General features: G+C 44.8%; 1 protein-coding gene and 1 long non-coding RNA gene across 2 annotated transcripts in view; one reads left to right on the top strand and one right to left on the bottom strand.

The window, feature by feature from the left end:
* Nucleotides 1-1555: 1555 nt before the first annotated feature.
* On the top strand, nucleotides 1556-11119 carry TRIM35 (tripartite motif containing 35). Its single transcript, XM_007517296.3, has 6 exons — nucleotides 1556-2173; nucleotides 4120-4215; nucleotides 4368-4598; nucleotides 5677-5699; nucleotides 6547-6665; nucleotides 8903-11119. Exons 1-6 carry the CDS (start codon nucleotides 1715-1717, stop codon nucleotides 9478-9480), a joined length of 1506 nt encoding a protein of 501 aa, XP_007517358.1. The 5' UTR covers nucleotides 1556-1714; the 3' UTR covers nucleotides 9481-11119.
* Nucleotides 11120-13193: 2074 nt separating this feature from the next.
* LOC132536962 (uncharacterized) overlaps nucleotides 13194-22951 on the bottom strand; it is a 28701-nt gene continuing 18943 nt past the window's right edge. The window contains exon 3 of the long non-coding RNA XR_009548484.1: nucleotides 13194-13576. This is a non-coding gene — a long non-coding RNA (uncharacterized LOC132536962). The remainder of the gene's footprint in view (nucleotides 13577-22951) is intronic.

Below are 22951 nucleotides of genomic sequence, written 5' to 3'. Positions count from 1 at the left end.
TCCCTTTTGTTGCCCTTGTTGTTTTACTGTTGTAGTTATTATTGATGTCATTGTTGTTGGATAGGACAGGGAGAAACGGAGAGAGGAGGGGAAGACAGAGAGGGAGAGAAAGACAGACACCTGCAGACCTGCTTCATTGCTTGTGAAGCGACTCCCCTGCAGGTGGGGAGCCCGGGGCTCGAACCCAGATCCTTATGCCAGGTCCTTGCGCTTTGCACCATGTGCGCTTAGCCCTGCGCTACCGCCCGACTCCCCTGAGCTTTCTTTAGGCATGTTGAGAACTCCTTCCTTTTCTTTTCTTTTTAATATATTTTTAAATATTTATTAATGAGAAAGGAGAGGGAGAAAAGAACCAGGCATCACTCTGGTACATGTGCTGCCAGGGATGGAACTCAGGACCTCATGCTTGAGAGTCCAGTGCTTTATCCACTGCACCACCTCCTGGGCCACCCTTTTCTTTTGGTTATTGCCAGGGCTTCACTTTTGGTTCACCAGGCTGACTTTTCTTTACAGACAAAAAAAAAAAAATAGTCCAAGACAGAGAGAGCACAGCACCAAAGCTTCCTCCAGCCCTCCAGGCAGCCCCTCTTTATTATTATTATTATTTTTTTAAATTTTCTCCTTTCTCTCAGGTTGTATTTGTTAACGAGAAAGCCAGGAGGAGAAAGAACCAGACATCACTCTGGTACATGTGCGGCTGGGGATCAAACTTGGGACCTCATGCTTGAGAGGCCAGTGCTTTCTCCATTGCGCCACCTCCTGGCCATACAACCCCTTCTTTTTCTATACAGTTGTTTGTGATTTTTTTTTTCTCCCCCAGAGCACTGCTCAACTCTGGTTTATGGCGGCGGTGCGGGGGAGTTGAACCTGGGACTTCGCAACCTTAGGCATGAGTTTCTTTGTATAACCATTACGCTATCTACCCCCACTCCCTGTGATTTTCTTTCTTTCTTTCCTTCTTCTTAAGTAACACTTGTGACGATTTTTTAGCTTTTTAAAATTTTCTTTATCGGGGAATTAATGTTTTAAAACTTTATGGCTTTTCTTTTCTTTTTTAAATTTCTTTATTGGGGAATTAATGTTTTACTTGTTGGCTTTTCTTAGCCCTTCTTTCTACAGGTACAAACATCCCCTGAAACAAAAGGGCAAGAAAGTAGATCTAAGCTTTGCTCCTGCCTCCCTTGCACTTCAGACTGCTGCTGCTGCAAAAAAAAAAAAAAAAAAAGCCCTTTGCTATCCTGTCCTGTTTTGCAAAGGCTGATGTGGCGATGATATTTATTTGACTCCTGGGGACCGCTGCCCAGGGCCCACATTTAGTTTCAGCCCGGGAACGCTCTCTATGCCTGAGGGCTCCTGGAGTCTGCTTAACGGAAAGACAATCGCAGACTTCCTTGCTCATTTCAAAAGCGGAATATGTGTCCAGTGACAGGAAGTGCCCGAAGCCAAACCGCCACATCCGGGACTTAGAGGGGTGAGCCTCTCGCCCCGCCCCTCAGCTTTCCCTAGAAAGGAGCAGGAGCAGGTAGGGGGGTGGAGCGACCCGTGCACACCCCCACGCGATTGGCCCAGAACTCTGTCTCTCAACGCTCGGCGGGGGAGAAAAGGCGAGCGCCTCCCGGCGGCGGTTCTAGAACCATCCAGCCGGTGGTGGGAGTGGCCGGCTGGAAGTGGAGGGTCACGCGCGGCGAAGTGGTGGACGTGCGGCGTGGGCGCCATGGAACCTGGCCTCACCCCATCCTCATCCTCATCCTCTTCGCCATCCCCAGGGCCGTCGCGCTCCTTCAAGGAGGAGCTGCAGTGCGCGGTGTGCTACGACCCGTTCCGCGACGCCGTGACCCTGCGCTGCGGCCATAACTTCTGCCGCGGCTGCGTGACGCGCTGCTGGGAGGTGCAGGCGGCGGCCACCTGCCCCGTGTGCAAGGACCGCGGGTCGCCCGGCGACCTGCGCACCAACCACACGCTCAACAACCTGGTGGAGAAGCTGCTGCGCGAGGAGGCGGAGGGCGCGCGCTGGGCCGGCCGCCGCCCGCCGCGCCTCTGCCGCCAGCACCGCAACCAGTTGAGCGTCTTCTGCCTGGAGGACAAGGACCTGCTGTGCTGCTCGTGCCAGACCGACGCGCGCCACCTCGGCCACCGCCTGCTGCCCATCAAGGACACGGCGCACGACTTCCGGGTGAGGGTTGGCGAGCGCGCAGCTCGGCGCCGACCCCGCCCCCCCCCCCGAAACCCCCGAAACTCCCGCACCCCTGGGGAACCCCGCACGCTCCTGCCCACCAGGGCGCCGGGTGCCAGGTGCCGGGTCCTCTACCCGCCGCTGCAGCTCTTCCCCTCACCCCGCCCCCCCAATCCCTACAAGTCTTAGGCTATCCCCCCCCGCGAGGCCCCCCAAGGAAAACGGTAAACGAAGAGGGGAAAAAAGGCCCCTTTCCGGTGGGTGGGGGCGGGGCAGGCTGAGCTGGGAAGCGGGGTGATGGAAACGGGAAGTGCGAGGACTGAGCACGTTGTGAACCTCTCCAGAGAGCCCCACCCCGCGCTGCAGCCTCCGGGGATACCGTGGGGGTGGGGGGCGGGACCCCGCATTTGTTCTCGGGAAGCCCCGGTGTGACTTCCTGGGGGCAGAGGAACCTCCACACCTGGGCAGGACTGGGGAACCTTTAAGCTGGTCAGTAGCATCAACCGCTGCCCCCTCCCCATCCCCGGCTGGGCCCTTGTTGGTTGGGTCGGGTAGCCGTGCAGGAGGCCTCGGTGACCGGGCATGAAGGGAGGAGTGAATCTAATGTGGAGAACTCTTTGGCACAGAAAGGAAAACTGACCATAAAGTAAGGACTAGCCAACTCAGGACTTCTCAGAAGTTTTGCATTCAGCCCATGGTTGTGAGACACGGGTACTTCCACCTTCCCCCTCCACCCCAAATTGTGATCCGGGATTATCAGGTTCCAGACCCGCAGCGCACCACCCCATGGAAGCACCATGCGCAGCACCAAGGGAAGCTTCAGGAGTAGTGGAGCTGCGCTATGGTGTCTTCCCTTCTTTGTCTTTAGAAGTCTGGGGCCGGACTTCTAGATGACGAAGATCATGGAGGGGCTGAGAGGGGTCTGGAGTGTTGTCCCAAGTGCAGTGAACATGAGGGGAGGTACTGCCGAGATTTTGGAAGATGGGGTAAGGAATTAGACTAAAGCTGGGAAGGGCATGTCAGGACTGGATAGTCAGGTAGGAAATCTGGCACGGTGAGTCTCAGACTTGGACAGTGCACACATTCTTCTTGAAGGAGAATGTAGCCCCACAGTGCGGTGGAAGTGATGCCGGCACGTTACTCACATACATCAGAAAAGTGGTGTTGATCTCCATCGTTTATCCCTTAGAAAGACAGTAAAACCAAAAGATTGACAGTTTAAAACACAACTAAAAGCAGTAAAATCTTTAGTTAAAAATTGTAATTTGGGAGTCGGGCGATAGCGCAGCGGGTTAAGCGCAGGTGGCAGGAAGCTCAAGGAGCAAGGGGAGAGATCCGGGTTTGAGCCCCTGGGCTCCCCACCTGGGGGCGGGGGTCACGTCACAGGCGGTGCAGGTCTGCAGGTGTCTATCTTTCTCTCCCCCTCTCTGTCTTCCCCTCCTCTCTGCATTTCTCTGTGTCCTATCTAACAACGACGACATCAATAACAACAATAACTAAAACAATAAAAACATGGGCAACAAAAGGGAATAAATAAATATTTAAAAGTCACTTAAAAATTTGTAGTCCAGGAGGTGGCGCAGTGGATAAAGCACCGGCCTCTCAAGCATGAGGTCCTGAGCTCAATCCCCAGCAGCATATGTAGCAGCAGAGTGATGTCTGATTCTTTCTCCTCCTATCTTTCTCATTAATAAATAAAATCTTTAAAAAAATTGTAATTTATATACCTCCTCAGTCCTGTTCCATCTTCTGTACCTGGTACAGAGCAAAGAGCTCATTTTAAAGAAGGGGGGCCCATTAATCGTTGGATCCCAGGCCAAGGCTATCTCTTTCTACTGGGCTGTGCAGTGTGTGCATGGACCAGGTTCAGTCAGTGTAGCTGTACAGTGCATTCCAAGTGGAACTAGTTGAGACCACAGCCTTTATCTGCTTTCTTGTTCTGTCAGGCCAAGTGCAGGAACATGGAACATGCCCTTCGGGAAAAAGCCAAGTCCTTCTGGGCCATGCGGCGCTCCTATGAGGCCATCATCAAGCACAATCAGGTGAGTGCTGTGGCCAGGTAGTCACATGGGGGACACCTTTACCTACAGGTGGTTTCTTTGGGAAATTGAACCTGCAGGCAGGTCACCAGGTGAAGTAGGTGACAGGTTCCTTCCATCGATGACCTCTGGCACCCTCTCACCGTCTATCACAGGTGGAGGCTGCCTGGCTGGAAGGTCGGATCCGCAGGGAGTTTGATAAGCTTCGGGAGTTTCTGAAGGTGGAGGAGAAGGCTATCCTGGATGCCATGGCTGAGGAGACCCGACAAAAACATCTCCTGACTGAGGAGAAGATGAAACGGCTAGCAGACGATTCAGAGGCACTGTCCTGTGAGATTGAGCGACTACAGTTGGAGCTGAAGGAAGATGATGTTTCCTTTCTCATGGTGAGGAAGTTGTCCTTGGATTCAGACAGGGACTTGAGGTTTCAAAACTGATTAGGAACAGGGAACTAGCAGAGCTGGCTACTCAGTCTCCTGTGACTTCTGGATCCTGGGCTGGGATATATCAGATGGGGCAATCTGCTAGGCTAAGAGGCTGAGGCCTCTTAGCCTAGCATCAGAACAGTTTCTTGAGAGCCTGTTTCCTTCTCTCTTCTCTCACATTCATGCTGCTTTCTCTTGTTTTATTTTCTCTTCAAATACAGTGGAATACAGTTGACCCATGAACAACCACTATTGGTGTTACGGCTGTTAGTGGGGCTAGGGAAGCTACCCTGCACAGCCTAATTGCAGAAAAACAGCATGTAATTTATAGTCAGCCTTCTTTAATGGCTGGTTCTGTGTTAATAGGTTCCACTCACAAACAACATAGGAAATTGGTTGGACTCACAAATGAGAAATTCACAAATAGAAAAAAAAAAAAAATCTGTGTATAAATGGACCCAAACTGTTCAAGCCCATGTTCTGCAAAACTGTTCAAGACCATGTTCAAGCCCATGTAACTGTATACCTTTTTTTGTGTGTGTAACTGTTGAGGCGTCACTTCACAGAGCTGACTTTTTTTTTCCTGACAGGGAGACAGGCAGAGAGGAGAAGAAGACCCCAACACCTCCAGTGCAGAGTGGGGGACGACTAGAACCTGGGTTGTACAAAAAAAAAACAAACATGCATTAAACTAGGTGTGCTATCTTGTAACCCAGGTCAACTGTACATTTTCAATACAAACAACAACTCAAACCTGGGTTCTTGTGCACCGTATAACATGTACACTCAATCAGATGTGCTACCACCTCACCCCTCTTATATTCTTATTCTGTATGGATTTTTGGGTCAGTTTGCTAGTTTCTGCAAAGAAGCCAGTTGGAAATTTGGTAGAAATTATAGTGAGTCTATAGACTAGCTGGGTGAACATTGCTGTTAAGCCCTAGGCCTGGGGTATGTAGCACTTTCGGAAATCAGAAACTCACCCCCACTTTTTTTTTTGTCTGTGTTGTCTTTGTGTTTCTTCTCTCCCCCCTTTTAGAAACACAAAAACCGGAAGCGCCGGTAAGTTGCCAAGGCTGGTGGAGGGGAGAGGGATAATAGGCAGAATACTGAGGGTACAGATTCTGGTGGCTCCAGTGCCAGGCAGGTAATGAAGCCAGCTGAGTGCAATAAGAGCAAAAGGGATGGAGGAGATGGTGAGAGCCTTCTTCCAGGACATTCCTTTGATTATTTGTATGATAAGGAACTGTTTTCCTGAAGGTGAAGTATTACCTCCTGTATGGGAGCAATGCTGTCCTGCTTCTGCCTCCTATTTCTCTGTTGGCCACCCCAACACTTAAGCCTTTGTCTTGGCTAATTCATCCCCACCCCTGAGCTTCAGGACACATTGCTTTTTGCTGATGATTTTGGTTTCACTGGATTGAGTAAAGAGAAATCAGGCCAACTTCAGAGCTGCACAAAGATGGGAGAATTTTTTTTTTTTTTTTTTTTTTGCAGGAGTGAGTGAGATTCCTGTCACTGGAGGTATTGAAGCTATATCACCTTCTGATTGTTAAACTAGAATGCTCGTAAGGTCCTGTCCAACTCACACATCCATGAGCAGATGCATACATGTGATACCTGCCCACAGGATAGGAAAGTACCAGAGAACCTCTGGTAGTTTATCCCAACTAGGGCAGGGTGACCCTTGCATACTGAATCCTAGAGAGGTGTGAGCCTGGTAAGTGCTAGGCTCCTGGCTCATCTCCTGTCAGAGCCCTGCTCAGGTTCGTCTTGGGAAAAGAGGCCCAAGCATTTTGACTAGAGATGAGGCCATGAGTCCTGTTGCCAGGACTATAGCCAACTGACCCAGTTGGAACTAGAATGCACAGCCTAGGCTCAATCCACCAGACTCCCTTCTCCCTCTTAGCCTTTTCTGTACCATGGAGCCAGAGCCTATCCAGCCTGGCCTACTCATCGACATCAGCAAGTACCTGGACTCCCTGCAGTACAGAGTCTGGAGGAAGATGATCATGTCTATAGAGTCAGGTGAGTGTCTGAGAAGAGGAGAAGCACTTTCTGGTAATAAAGAAAGCCAGTAGAACTCTTCCAGCCTCCCATTCCACACAGAAATCTCATCTTTCCATGCATCTCTTCTCTGGCCATACGTGCAGGATTCTGCTCCTGCTCCCTACTCCTTGTCTAATGGCTCAAACTTCTGGTAGGACTCCATCCTCTCATGATCATGACATTCAGCTACTTCAAAAATAAAAGAGAAATGGGCTTTCTTCTTTAGTCAGAACCATGTAACATATATATATATGTTATATATATATATATATATATATATATATATATATATATATATATATATATATATATATATATCATGTTAACATACATATACATACATATATATGTTAACATATATATGTTATTTATAAAAAGGAAACAGGATAAGAGTGGTACGACTCCACACAATTCCTACAACCAGAACTCCCTATCCCATCCTCTCCCCTGATAGCTTTCCTATTCTTTATCTCTCTGGGAGTATGGACCCAAGGTCATTGTGGGATGCAGAAGGTGGAAGGTCTGGCTTCTCTAATTGCTTCCCCAATGAACATGGGTGTTGGCAGGTTGATCCATACTCCCAGCCCCCATCTCTCTCTTTCCCTAGTGGGGTGGGGCTCTGGGGAAGCAGGGCTCCAGGACACATTGGTGGGGTTGTCTGTCCAGGGAGGTCCGGTTGGCATCATGGTAGCATCTGGAACCTGGTGGCTAAAAAGGGAGTTAACATATAAAGGCTGGAGTAGTGCAGATGGTGAGTTGGAGGGGGTGGGTGGGTGTCTCCGTTTTGTAGATAGCTAGTAGGCATATTTTAATTATATTCCAAAGGGCCCGTGACTATACTACTTTTTTTTTCCCCCCTGAGCCTGACCTCTGATATGCAGATGGATCCAAGTTATTGTCTGGGGAGACGATGTCATGGCTGCAAAAAGGACCAGAAAGCTGGATCAGGGAAGAGTAGCTCCCAAATAGGGGAAAGGTGTATAAATATTATTGACTGTAAACCCCATCGCTTTAATGTGACCTGGGGCCCATATTCAGCTTAGGAGCCCATGTGACATCTGCATCCCTGTAGATCTGAGTTCACATTCTGTGGTCATGAGTAGGAACATTTCCAAGCTGCCCTAATTTCAGGACTCATCTTCAGGTGGGACATAGAGTATGTTTTTAGGAAATACCTCAGTCCAGATCGTCTCCTAGAGCAGCTCCAGTCACTGTCACATATGGACTGAGTATGTGTGGTCCTCAATTTTCTGTGAATTGAGGATTTCTATGAAGCCCTAACCCTCAGTGTAACGGCACTTGGAGGTGATTAGGTCTAGATGAGTCTGGGGGTGGGGGTGGGGCTATAGAGTTAGTGCCCTTAGAGGAAAAGACACCAGAGAGATCTTGTTTCTTCTCTTTTTCCCATGTAAATACTCTGGGAAAAGGCAGTGGCTCCTTAACCAGATTTGATCAGTCATGGACTTCCCGTCTCTTTTGAACCATGAGCTATACATTTTAGCTAAAGACAAATTACTTGTGTTTTTGTTGAAGTAGCTTGACCTGCCAGAGATACTGATTTTATATAGAGATGTGACAGTGACCAGGAACTGTAGCTGAGTTCTTTCAGACCTTGTGTGCCTAGTGTGAGTGTAAGGAGTCCTTCAATGTGTTTTCTGTGACTGCTATAACAAAGGACCACAAACTGGATGGTTTAAAATGACAGACTTATTGTCAGCATTCCAGAAGCTAGACAGAAGAAATTGAGCTCATGCTTGCTCTGAAACTTTCAGGGGAGGAGCCTTCTTGGCCTCCTAATCTCTGGTGTCACAGTACTCTGATCTTATGGACCTTGTTCTGTCTTGTCTATATGTTTCCCCATAAGAACAAAGTCACTGCATTAGGACTCACTCATTTCAGATCCGGCCTCAACTGTTAACATACAACTTAATCCCAAATAAGGTCACCTTCTGTGGAGGTAGTGAGTCTGGGGACTTCAGTATCTTTTTTTTTGGGGGGAAGGGGGGTAGGGCAGGGAGGGGGCTCTTGTGATGCCGGTAGAGCAGATTTCAATCCCCAACAGCTCTTTCGCTCAGGGCAGGGCAGTTCCCCTGTATGCCCTTGGCCCAGTGGATGGGACGTAGTTGGTCAGTTTTCAGCATCAGGAGGCATTAGCTGGTGGGCAGGGATGGGCAGATGAGGCTCGCTGATGTTCCCTCCTTTCTTCTTGTTCCCAGTACCCTTCAGCTTTGATCCCAACACTGCTGCTGGCTGGTTGGCTGTATCCGACGACCTCAACAGTGTCAGCAACCAGGGCTATCGAGTGCAGGTGGAGAATCCAGAGCGCTTCACTTCAGCACCCTGCCTGCTGGGCTCATGCACCTTCTCACAGGGCTCACACATCTGGGAGGTGGACCTGGGAGGGCTGCCCAGCTGGCGGGTGGGTATTGTGCGCACTCGCCCGGATGGGGCTGCTGAGGGCCATGCACACAGCTGCTACCACGATACCCGTGCTGGCTTCTGGTACGTGTGCCGCACTCAGGGTGTGGATGGGGACCACTGCGTCACCTCAGACCCTGCCACGTCACCCCTGGCCGTAGCCATCCCATGCCGCTTGCGAGTAGAGCTGGAGTGCGAGGAAGGTGAGCTGTCCTTCTACGATGCTGAACGTCAGTGCCACCTGTACACCTTCCATGCCCACTTTGGGGAGGTGCGGCCCTACTTCTACTTGGGAGGCACACGGGGTGAGGGGCCAGTCCATCATATGCGCATCTGCCCACTGCGCATCATCATCAAGGAGGAGCTGGATGGCTGAGACCTCCAGCAGAGGATGCCACCCAGCCGGTTTCACGCGGTATCATCTCTGTCCCCTTTCCTTAAGTTATATTCACTTTGGTACCTCTTCTCCCACCTGCTTCCTGGTGGGGTCTTTCCTGACCTCTTTTGACCTCCTGGCCTTTTGGGACCTTTCTGTTCACATGGAAAACCACCTAGGAGCTCCCACCTTGGGGGTAACTTTCCCAAATCCTAACTCTAGGATTTCTGGGTGGTGTTTGTTTCTCGAATGGGTTTGTTTTGTTAAAATGTTTCTATCTATCTGCAATGAGGCTAGGAGAGCACAGCCTCTGAAGAGAGTTTTGGTTATAGTTCCCATGAAGTAGGGTGACCCTACAGATCACTTTGGAAGAGGAGACTGGAAACACCAGGATCCATTGGAAGGAAGGAAAACAGGGTAGGGGGAGCATGGGCAGACAGGTTTAGTGTTAGAATTGCCAGTAGGATAATTTTTGTTGCAGTTCACAGCTGCCCTTTGGGGGGGGCACTGACTGAGTTCTGGGAGAGTCAGGTGAAGGGTGGGGGTAGGGCTCTGAACAGTTAGTTTGCATGGGAAAGGCCCACTCCTGTTGTAATTTTTTGTTTTCTCCGGAAATTAGTTCTGGTCAAGGCATCCCCAGGTGCAAGATCATCAACAATAGAGAAGATAATACAGGGAAGATGGAGAACCCAGGGCACAGCTAATTTATTATTATTATTTAATCTGTTCCAAAGAGCCCCCAGGGGCCCCATTGCTGTAAGTGGGATCATTTCACCACTTAGTGTTTACACTCCTTAGATCATTTCCTTTGAATGAAGGCTCCAGAATACTTAATAGAAACTACACCTTAGACCTGCCCCTCTCTGGGTCTCGAAGATCTTCATCTGTAGTTCAGTTGGACTAGAGGCTTGAATCCCATGCCCCAGTGGCTATGGAGACCATTCCACTAGTCACTTGTAAAGCTGCGGGAAAAGGAGGGAGAAAGCCCTTCTAAGGCAGGAAGGGAGGGCAACATGCCCTTATGCAGTGGGGAGGGGCCGCTGCCTTTGCTGACCTTTACCTGCCTGTTCATTCCTGTTTAGTTCCCTTCTATGTTTTCATCTAAATTCTCCTATGCTGGACCCAGAAAGGTATACTCCTACCTTTTCTTCCTCTTATCTGTCTATGGAGAGTTTTTACTTGTGACTCACCTGCAGGGACATTATCCTAATTGGGGGTCCTTCCAAAAGAAGGTTCATACCCCCTTTCCTGTCGGTTCTAAACAGAAATGGAGAATTTTAATGGGAATGTGGATCCAGGGCTATTAATTGATAGTAAATATGTTTGCAATTGGATACAGAAAGGTAGAGGCCACGTAAGGAAGGGCGTGCCTCTTAAGGGACATCAGACAACAAAAAAAAGCCACACAAGGCACTTTGCAAGCTGAGCACTTGTAAGGTCAGGGTATATACACTACATAGTGTTACTCTGACCCATCAGAAATATGTATATAGTTGTATTGACTTGAAGTTATTTTTGTTCGTTAAAGTAAACTAAAAATTTTCTACTTTAAATGTTGGATGGTTTTTAATAAGACATTTTGTATAAGAGCTTAGACTCACTTTAAAAAAATAAATAAAAATGACAGTTTCAAGTGAAACCTGTATTTTCTCTATTTTACTCTCTTATTAGAAACAGAGGTTCATTCTAATACGAACATGTTGACTTTATTCCCTGTTACTGTTGGGTAATATTTGTCTATGGTCATGGCATACTACATGTTGTGTATCTGTTCTCCAGTTGATGGACATTTAAATTGTTTTCCCTTTGTAGTCATTACAAATAGTGTATGTCTTTGTGTGGGTACATTTTCTTTTCTCTTGGAACACTTATCTAGGAAGCCTAAGATTAGCATTTTGAGGAGCTGCCAGGCTGTTTTTCACCATCTTATATTGCTACCAGCAGTATGTGAGGATTTTAATTGTCCGTATTCATTAGTTTTGCTGCTAGAGCTTTTTTGTGCTTGTGCCATTCTGCCACTCCTGGTGGACTTTTTTTTTTTCTTTTTTTTTCCACATAAGGGTAAAAATTGGAGAGAAAGGCAAGGCACCATAGCACTGCTCTACTGTTCATAAAGCTTCTACTTTGCATGGTTCTCCCATGTGAAGACCAGGGCCGTGAACCATGATGTTCACACATGATAAAGGGCATTCCACTGGATAAGCTATCTTCTGGCCTCCTATCCACAGTCTTACCATCACTTGACATTGTCAGTCTTCTGCCCTAGCTATCCTAGTGAGGACAAATTACCTCTCACTGGGGTTTTGATTTGCATTTTCTTAATGCTCTTAGTCACCATCTATTTATTTGCTTAGGAGAAAGACCTCAGCTCCTTTGTCCATTCTTTATCCCTTCTAGGCTTGTATTTGTGATCACACATAGGATTTACAGAAGTTTGTTCTTGTTCTGTGTTTTTATTCTGAGAAGTTTATTGAAACACAGAGGTGATAAATTATTATTTATTTATTTGTCACCAGGGTTATCACTGGGGCTTGGTGCCTGCATAACAAATCCACTGCTCCTGGTGGCCTTTTTTTTTTTCTCTTATTATTTATTGTTTTTTTCTTGTTGTCTGATAAGGCAGAGAAAAATTGAGAAAGGCGGGAGAGATAAAGAGAAACACCTTCATCCCTGCTTCACCATTTATTAAGCTTTACCCCTGCAATTGGGTAAAAGGAACTTAAACCTAGGTCTTTACATATGGCAATGTGTGAGTTCAATGGGGTTTGCCACTGCCCAGTCCCTGAGGTGTCTAATTATAATGTTAGCCATTTCATTTTCTTCAGCTCCTCATAGTAACATTAATGAGTGTCTTCCCACCTTTGTTTCTACAATGTCCACCCAACCTTCTCCAGTCCCAGGCCTTTTGTATGTCTGGGAACTGCTTTTGCTTTTCCTGTCTGTAGTCTCTCTCTTTCTCTCTCCCTCTCCCTCTCTCTCTTTAAGGAGATTTTCTTTTTTAAATTATCCTTATTTATTGTATAGAGACAGAAATCAAGAGGGAAGGGGGTAGTAGGCATAGAGACAGAGAGACACCTGCAACACTGCTTTGCCCCCTTGCAGGAGACCTGGGGGCTTGAGCCTGGGTTCTTGTGCATTGTAATGTGTGTGCTCAACTAGATGTGCCAGCACAGGGCCCCTGTTTTTCTCTTATTTATGTTCAGTTGTTCTTGGCTTGGACCTGCCCACCTCTTACCACCAACCACCTGCAGTCATCCTGCTAGGAGGACACTCAAATGCTGGCGCTGCCTTTATAGTCTGTTCTGTGAGGAGACTCACTGGTACAAGAACTACATTATGTTCATCTCCACCAGGGATGTGCATGACAAATGCAGTTAGCAATTAGTGAATCAGTTGTTGAATGTGTACACCGGAGCTCAGGGAAGCTGTCCAGAAAACACCTGGCAACCTCTTAGGTGAGGAGAAAGTGACTTGGAATCTGGCATCCACATTCTAGGATCCAAATAAGAGGTATGAGATATTTGGAGCCTTTGGACCTCAGCACTCCGAGAATGAGTTAATGTTACCTGCATGTTAGACTGAAAGAGCAAATGATGTATTTGGGGGGTACACATCCCATAAACAAGCTTATTAGCACAAGTTGGCTGCTACTTCAAAAAAGTAGAAGAATTTGAACGCTGACAGGATTCATATAAATGAAAAATCAGACAGGAGAGGGAGAAAATTTAAGTTATATTGGACATGCTCAAGTTTCTTGGGATTTTAAAAACAATGCATACATAAAATTATGACATGGCTAGGTGATACTGAGAAAAATTGGATTTATAGCTTTACATTCAGACACGTGACTGACATGAAAAGACCAACATTCTCTTGTGTTCTTTGATTAGATAATTGACTGACATGACTAAATTTCAAATGTACAGGTTCTAGAATAGTCTCTCCCACTTCTGCTCAAACTCCTCCGTGTGGGCAATTGTTAGCATTGAAAATCCTTGCACAGATGCTTCACGCACAGCACATACTCTGTTTAGGGGTATATTCTGACGCCAGCAATCCAGCACACTGATAGTCTAGATCTGTATCCCTAAGCAACCTGATGAGAAAAAAACTCAGGATGTTATTAAAATAATTTCCTTTTTTTTCAAGGGAGACATTTGTTATGAATATTTTTATGCAGTCTGTTCCACTGGTGGAATTAGCTGATTCCTCTTTAAATATTTCACTGCAAGGTTTTAGAATAGGAAACATGAAGTAGAATTTAATTGTTCCTAAACTAAGAAGAAAGACCTTAAGTCTGAGACTTCAACATTGGTTTTTAAAATGACCTCTTAACAAAGGTCATCTAAATAGCCTGGTGGCCAAGAAGTTGAAATAGGGGATTGGACAATATGGTTCAGACTCTCTCATTCAACTGCTGTGGGACCTTGGAAGCAGTGCCTGACCTTCCAGTATCTTTTGTTTTACTGTGTGAGAAATGACAATAATGAGCTACTAAGAGATTAACTGCAAATGTGTGAACATACTTAGAATAGAGTCTGGTACATTTTAACAATTGGGATTTGACATTTCACTTGATCCTGCTAGGAAATAGCCATTTTTCTTTAAGCATGGAAATGAGAACACCAGCATAGTTTTTCAAGATCTTTTCCAATTCAGATATCCTGTAATTCACAATGTGTGAAATAAACAAAAGCCTAGTGTCTTGTATGAGCAAGACTTGATTTGGGGTTTTCAAGAACCAGGTGTAGTACCAGGAGCTTGACTTCAAATTTTTAGCCTGAATAAAAATTTGAGTATCATACATAACCTTTGAAGTATAGCAAAATCTAGGGCTGGGGAGACAGCATAATGGTTACGCAAAAGACTTTAATGTCTGGAGCGCTAAGGTCCCAGGTTCAATCCTCAGCTCCACCATAAGCCACAGCTGAGCAGTAGTATGGCCTTTCTCTATATCTCTCTCATTAAAAATAAATAAAATATAAAAGGGAGGCGGAAGCAAAGAAAAAGGTACTATAGTGCTGGCAAAGTTGATCAGTTAGATAGTGTGCTGCTTGGCCATGTGCATGACCCAGGCTCAAGATCAACAACCACACTGAAGTAAGTTTGGTGCTCTGGTACCTCTCTCTTTCCCTTCCTCTCCCTCTCCCACTCTCTCTCTCTGCCTTAATAGGAAGAAATAAATCTAGTTATTCTAGAGAGGAGCAGCTCTTCGAGAAAAAAAAAAAAAAAGGTTGGGGGCCAGGTGGTGGCGCATCTACCTGGTTAAGCACACACACACTACAGTGCGAAAGGACCTGGGTTCAAGCCCCTGGTTCCTACCTGTAGGGGGAAAGCTTCAAGTGTGGTGAAGTAGAGCTGCATATGTATGTCTCTCTTCCTCTCTATCTCCTCTCCTCTCAATTTCTCTATATCTAATAATAAAATTTAAAAAATAAAAAGATTCTGGGCTGGGGAGATAGCATAATGATTATGCAAAAAGTCTTGTGCCTGAGGCACCAAAAGTCCCAGATTCAATCCCCAGCACCACCTTTTTTTTTTTAATTTCTTTATTGGGGGATTAATGTTTTACAGCCGACAATAAATATTGTTTGAACATGCATAACATTTCTCAGTTTTCCACATAACAATACAACCCCCACTAGGCCCTCTGTCATCCTTTTCCAGGACCTGTACACTCCCCTCCAGCCCCCCAAAGTCTTTTACTTTGGTGCAATATACCAACTCCAATCCAGGTTCTTAGTGTTTTCTGATCTTGTTTTTCAACTTCTGCCTGAGAGTGAGATCATCCCATATTCATCCTTCTGTCTCTGACATTTCACTTAGCATGATTTCTTCAAGCTCCATCCAAGAAGGGCTGAAAATAGTGAAATCACTATTTTAAATAGCTGAGTAGCATTCCACTGTGTATGTATACCCAACACCACCTGAAGACAAAGCTGAGCCATGCTCTGGTTGATGTCTTTCTCTCTCTTTCTGCAGCCCCCATCATGTTGTCTGTCTCTTTCATTAAGATAAAACAAAAAATGGTGCCTAAAATGAGTAATCAATCATGCACAATGGAATTGTGATGCCACCTTCCAGAGACATGTGTTTTAGTGCAGGTGAAAGATAAGCTCAGGTACTGACTTGTGTTTGTGGTGGTTATAATCTCAGCTGCCAAGAGCTGTTTGGATTGGACAAAGGACAACTATTCTGAGTGAGGTTTGTTACTTCCAGGTTTCAAACAGGCTGATGACATACTCCATATCCCTTGCCCCCAGTTTTCGGTGGATGACCCCTTAAGACATTCAGTGACCTTGAAAGCCTGATGACCCCAGTCAATGAGAAGTCCTCCCCTCTGCATGCTTTTTGGTCTCCTTAGTGGGTGTTGCTGGGGTAGGTTTCCTCTGCTTGGAAGCCAGTTGAGGAAAATGGGAGTTTTTGGTTTCCATGGAGACTGGACTAGTTGGGATCTGCATAATGTGCAGAACAGACAGTCTGGGAACAATGTGGCCCAGGGAGGAACAGAAAGACGCATAGAGACAAGGTGCAGTCTGGGTCTTCAGGCTGTGAGGACATGAATCTGGGGACCTTCTCCCACCCACTGGTGAGAGCCCTGGGAGTGAAAGGGGGAGGTGGTGCATGAACAAGCTCCCTTGCAGAGCAGGTTATGTCTGGCTCATGTTCTTTATCCCCCTCCTTTTAAAAAAATTTTTTTATGGGAGAGGATTAATGGTTTACAGTAAATACAGTTGTTACATGTGTAACATTTCTCAGTTTTGTGCAAAAAACACTAACCTCCAGTCTAGGTCCACCTCCACTATCTTGCACCAGGACCTGAACCTCCCTCCCCCAGCTCCCAGAGTCCTTTACTTTGGTGCAATACACCAAACCAAGTCCAATTTCTGCTTTTGTGTTTTCCTTTCTGTTCTTCTCAACCTCTGTCCTTTTACCCCCTCCTTTATCAGTTACTGGCTACCAGGCCCTTCAGTCAGAACACTGGTGTGTGAGCCTCCCTTGTTTGCTTTCTAAGTATCCTCAAGATGATCTCTCATCAAAATTACCACTCAGTACCTAACTCCCCAGTGAGACAGAGAGGTGGGGACTTGTCCAAGGTCAGGAGACTAATCCATGCCTGACCAGGACTCTATCCCTGGTCTCTGGGGGCACCTGCAATAAATCACATTTGTTTAAACAGGTGGGGAGAGTAAGAGTAGAGGGAACAGGATTTTTTCCCAGTAAATAACACAGAAAGGACTGAAGAACTCAGTGGATAGGTTGTGTGTTTTGCCAAGCATTTGGCTGTTTAAGTTCTAGTATTACATGGGAAGCTCCAAAGTCCCAGGTTCAATCCCCCATACCACCATAAGCAAGAGCCAGGCAGTGCTATGAAAAAATAAATAAATATAATACAAATTTAAAAAAGAAATTAAAGCTGTTTTAAAAAAGAAAGAAAGAAAGAAAAAGTAGTGGCTTAGGGGGTGGTGCAGTGGTAGAGTGGCCAGTTTACAAGTATGAGGTTCTGAGTTTGCTCCTTTCCATTTTTTGTTTGTTTGTTTTTATTTTACCAGGGTACTATTTAGTTCTGGTTTATGGTGGTGCAGGGGATTGAATTTGGGGCTTTGAAGACTCAGACATGAGAATCTGGTTTGCATAATCCTTATGCTATCTACCCTCCCTCCAGCTCCCTGGCATCACTAATAGATAAATAAGTCTTTTTTTTTTTTAGAAAATTATGAAGATATGGAGGCCCACCCAAATAAAAAATGGAACTTGAAAATTTGTAATAATTTTTATAGTTATTTGTTTATCTACTTAGAGAGTGAAAGAGACCACAGCACTGAAGCTTCCTTCAGTGGTAGGGATCAAGCTCAAACTTGGGGCTGTGCACATGCCAAGATAGCAAACTGTCCAAGAGAGCTATTTTGCAAACTCAAGTTATAGGCAATGTTGAAAGGATACCTACACTTCAATGTTCATAGCTGAACTCTATTCATAACAGCCAAAACACGGAATCTAATGCTCACTGACTGGGTAAAGAAATTATGAGTTATATGTTCAATGGAATACTATTCACCTATTTACAAAGATAAATGTATGCCTTCTGGAACAAAATGGGTGGATTGTGAAGTGATTATGCATAGTGAGGTAAGAGTAAGAGACAATTGGATTTTTTTCACTCATGTGGACTATGAATAGCTAAAGAGAAAATAACTGGTAAAAGTCAACAAAACTCTTACACTCTGTGAAAATAATGGTGATTATTGGAGGGGAAGGAGGATGGGGAGAGTAAATAGAAGGGTCTTTTTAGTGTGATGATACTGGGGCTTTGGCTGTAGGTATGATGGGTCTTATACACATACAAGTACAAGTTATATTGCCTATATTTTATAGTATTTTAAATCAATGTTGAATCCATAACAATTTTAAATGTTATAGTAAAAAAATCAGAGCAAACCAGGACACAAACTAACTGGCATAATTGTAAATTGGAAGTTCTCATCACATTCTGGAAAAAAATTATGGAAAATAGTTTACAGGATATAAAATAAATTTGGGTGGAGGTAGATAGCATACTGGTTATGCAAAGACTCTTTTGTCTGAGGCTCCAAAGCCCCAGGTTCAATGTCCCTCACCACCATAAACCAGAGCTGAGCAGTGCTCTGGTAAAAAAAATAATAATAATAAAATAAAATAAATTGTAGTACCCAGGATGCAAAAGGAAAACTACACAACAAATACCAACTTAATGTACAAAGGAACAAAAAGTCAATTTGGTTATCAACAGAGCAATAATGTGTATGGAAATAGTATAGGATCTTGAGCAAATTCTCCTGAATTGGCTGAGAATTTAATACCTAATTTATTTATCTAAAGGTTAAAAAAAAAAAATCAGGTCTTCAAAACAGCTCCTTAGGATAGTGTGCTTGAGGGAGCCGGGGCTGTGGTGCAGCGGGTAAAGCGCACATGGTGGAAAGCACACGGACTGGCATCAGAATCCATCAGGAACCCCATTGGAGCCTTTGGCTCCCCACCTGCAGTGAAGTCACTTCACAGGCAGTGAAGCAGGTCCACAGGTGTCTGTCTTTCTCTCCCCCTCTCTGTCTTCCACTCCTCTCTTGATTTCTCTCTGTCCTATCTAAAAAGGACAACATCAGTAACAACAACAATAATAACTACAACTAAAAAAAAAAGTGTGCTTGCTTTGTCATGCACACAATCTAAATCAGAGTCTGGAACCTACTGTGATGAAAGAAACTTTGGTGCTATGGTGTGTTTCTGTCTCTGTTTTATCTGGAAGAAAAAAAGAGTCAGCCTGGAGTGGTGAAACCCCTGTAACATCAACAACAAATAAAAAAAAGGATTGAAAAATATACCATAATCTCCCCCTTCTCTTTTAGTTTCTCTCTGTATCGAATAAGTAAATATGATATTTTGAAATACATATTGCTTCATTTTATACTTAAACATGATATTAAAATAAGCAAACAGTTGAAAGATGCTAAAAACTAGGATGCAGTCCTTCCAAAACATGAAAAAAGAATGCATGGAGCAAAAATGAAAACAGAAAATAACGTACTGCAAAATTAAATGTAATTATTGCTACGTCAACAAATGTTTCTACTAAAAATTAATATTTTCAAATAAAAGTTTAAATTCTATAATTAACTGCTTATACAAAAAAAAACCCACCAGACAAAATGAGAAAATGAATCACGGTAATCAGTCTGGTTTCTTTTTTTTTTTTTTTTCCTCCTCCAGGGTTATTGCTGGGCTCGGTGCCTGCACCATGAATCCACCGCTCCTGGAGGCCATTGTTTTTTCCCCCTTTTGTTGCCCTTGTTGTAGCTTCCTTGTGGTTATTATTATTGCCCTTGTTGACGCAATTCGTTGTTGGCTAGGACAGAGAGAAATGGAGAGAGGAGGGGAAGACAGAGAGGGGGAGAGAAAGATAGACACCTGCAGACCTGCTTCACCGCCTGTGAAGCGACTCCCCTGCAGGTGGGGAGCCGGGGGCTCGAACCCGGATCCTTACGCTGGTTCCTGCGCTTTGCACCACATGCGCTTAACCCACTGCGCTACCGCCCGACCCCCATCAGTCTGGTTTCTAACAGTACACACCCAAATAGAAAAATTAGCAATAGTAATTTCACTGATAAATTAAAAGAGAAAGAGCAAAGTGGAATTTAAAAGGACATTTTAGACTGACAAATACATCAAAACAAATGAGGTGACTTGGACATACACTGCAAGTTTTCTCTTTGTAATAATTGCCTATAAGCTCCTCAAAACAGAGCTAATGAGAATTTGGTACAGTGAATTCAAGTAACATTAGTTTACAAAATCTGATTTTTTTTTTTTTTTTGTCTCCAGGGTTATCGCTGGGGCTTAGTGCCTGCACCACGAATCCACTGCTCCTGGGGGCTGTTTTTTCCCTTTTGTTGCCCTTGTTGTCTATTGTTGTTATTATTACTGTTGCTATTGTTTGTTAGGACAGAGAGAAATTGGGAGAGGAGGGGAAGACAAAGAGAGGAAAGAAAGAAACCTGCAGACCTGCTTCACTGCTTGTGAAGCAACCCTCTTGCAGGTGGGGAGCTGGGGGCTCAAACTGGGATCCTTGAGCTTTGCGCTATGTGCACTTAATCCACTGCACTACTGCCCAGCCCCCCAAAATCTGATGTTTTACTCATTTATTATTTTATTTTTTCCAGAGCACTACTTAGCTTTGGCTTATAGTGATAAGGAGCTTTGAAGCTGGGTCTTTGGAGCCTCAGCCATGACAGTTTCTTTACATAACCATAATGTTATGCTATTTCTCCTGCCCCCGATGCATTTTAGGCCAGCAATATCTAGCTGGGAAATACAATGCATTCACAAAAGCAACTGAAATGTAACACTACATTGAATTAAAATCTATTATTGTTTTCTAACAATTTCTTTAAAGTTTTTTTTTTCCCTGTGTGTGTGTGTGTGTGAGAGAGAGAGAGAGAGAGAGAGAGAGACATTGAGAGAGGGGGAGAGAAAAAGACTAGAGCACCGCTCAGCTCTGGACTATGGGGGTGCCAGCCTTTGGACCTGGGGTCTCTGGGGCCTCAGGCATGCAAATATTGAGCTCTAATACTTTGAATATCTCCCTGGACTCCTTTGAATTAAGTTTTAATACAAAGCTACAAAAGTTTGCTGAAAATTTTTATAAAGTTGACAAAACATTTTTTCTTACAAAGTTGATTTAACAATCATAAATAAGATATTTGGATGTTTGGTTTTGAAATTAAAGTTATTTTGAATAAGAAGACAGGAAGCTTGATTTCTAGAAAAAACTTTAATATTTATTTATTCCCTTTTGTTGCCTTTTTTATTGTATAGTTACTATTGTTGTTATTGATGTCATCGTTGTTGGATAGGGCAGAGGAAAATGGAGAGAGGAGGGGAAGACAGAAAAGGGGAGAGAAAGATAGACACCTTCAGACCTGCTTCACTACTTGTGAAGCCACCCCTCTGCAGGTGGGGAGCTGGGGGCTGGAACCAGGACTCTTTTTTTTTTTTCATGTATAAAATACATATATATTCTATTATTTGTCAATTTATTTTTTTTAATTTTTTTTTTTATTTAAGAAAGGATTAATTAACAAAACCATAGGGTAGGAGGGGTACAACTCCACACAATTCCCACCGCCCAATCTCCATATCCCACCCCCTCCCCCGATAGCTTTCCCATTCTCTATCCCTCTGGGAGCATGGACCCAGGGTCATTGTGGGTTGCAGAAGGCAGAAGGTCTGGCTTCTGTAATTGCTTCCCCGCTGAACATGGGCATTGACTGGTCGGTCCATACTCCCAGTCTGCCTCTCTCTTTCCCTAGTAGGGTGGGTCTCTGGGGAAGCTGAGCTCCAGGACATATTGGTGGGGTCTTCAATCCAGGGAAGTCTGGCCGGCATCCTGATGACACCTGGAACCTGGTGACTGAAAAGAGAGTTAACATACAAAGCCAAACAAATTGTTGAGCAATCATGGACCCAAAGCTTGGAAAAGTGGAGAGGAAGTATTAGGGAGGTATTCACTGCAAACTCTAGTGTACTTCTGCTTTCTTACTTTGGAACCAGGATTCTTAACGCTGGTCCTTGTGCTTTGTGCCACCTGTGCTTAACTCACTGTGCTGCGCCCGACTCCTGAGGGGAAAAAACAACAATTTCTAAATGATCATATCACTAACATTGCATTTTGAAAGATTCAGGTGTGGGGACAAGAAATCATATACAAAGGATCCTTGTTCTTCACTGACTTATTTACAATAGGGAATAGTTGAAAATAATCTAAATATACAAAAGAAGGGGAATACTTAAAGTATTTCATATGTAGACTTCCTATGAAGCCAGTAAAAAAGAAGAACCAAAGGAAATGCTTCTTTGACAAAAGGTAAATTAAAAAACCATGGTGCAATTACAAATTTGCAAACTAATCTCTCCCCACTGCCCCTCATTGCTAGCCATGGCTGTGTCTACATGACTTTTTTTCCCCTCCTTTCTCCTCCATTTGGTATTCTAAAAAGAGTACATTACACTGAAAAACCAGGTAAAGGTAACGTTAGCCTGTTGATTGTGGTTGGTTGGTGGATACTAGGGTCTGAGTCTTTGATGCAGGGTTTTATTTTCAGAATCTGTGGGTGTCAGAGTGATGTGCAGGCCAGGGAGAATGGGTGGAGCTGTAACACTGGCTTCCCCCAAAGAGAAAAGGTAACAACCTGCGGTACACATGAAGCATAACACTGACTTTCAGGAATTACAAGGCTGGGAGTCTGGGAGTTGGTCGGTAGCGCAGCGGGTTAAACGCACGCACGTGGCGCAAAGCACAAGGACCAGCGAAGGATCCCAGTTCGAGCCCAGGCTCCCCACCTGCAGGGGAGTCGTTTCACAGGCTGTGAAGCAGGTCTGCAGGCATCTTTCTCTTCCCCTCTCTGTCTTCCCCTCCTCTCTCCATTTCTCTGTCCTATCTAACAACGACGACAACAATATGAACTACAACAACAATAAAAACAAGGGCAACAAAAGGGGAAACAAATAAAATTAGAAAAAAAAACTAAAAAAAAAAAAAAAGGAATTCCAAGGCTTTCCGAGCAAAGCCACCAGCTGAAAAGCAAGAGGCTTCAGGAAGTGAAAAAGCTCTCACATAAAGTGGCTGAGACAAGCCAGAGCCCTTCAAAGTGCTGTCAGCAGCATCTAAACTCAAGGAACCCCTACCAGTCCACCCCAAGCCACAGCTGCATGGGGCTTCAGGAAAATTCCTAAGCAGGGATGCTGCTATTGGCTCCTGCACTGGCATTATGTCACCAACAGCCAGTCTAAAGTCAGATGCTCCTTCTGGCAAAGCAGTTAATTTGGAGTAAATTTAACTCTTGAGGGCCTGTAAAAAAACAGCTCTCTACATCATTTTAGAGTTACTCTTTTCCTTAGGGAAGAGAGGAAGTGGAGAGTAGAGGTGGAAATAAACTAA

The sequence above is a fragment of the Erinaceus europaeus genome, chromosome 2 (genome assembly GCF_950295315.1).
Source record: "Erinaceus europaeus chromosome 2, mEriEur2.1, whole genome shotgun sequence".
In the NCBI taxonomy this organism is placed as follows: Eukaryota; Metazoa; Chordata; class Mammalia; order Eulipotyphla; family Erinaceidae; genus Erinaceus; species Erinaceus europaeus.
Note: the sequence above shows the minus strand (reverse complement) of the source record. Positions and strands in the feature narration are given on the sequence as shown.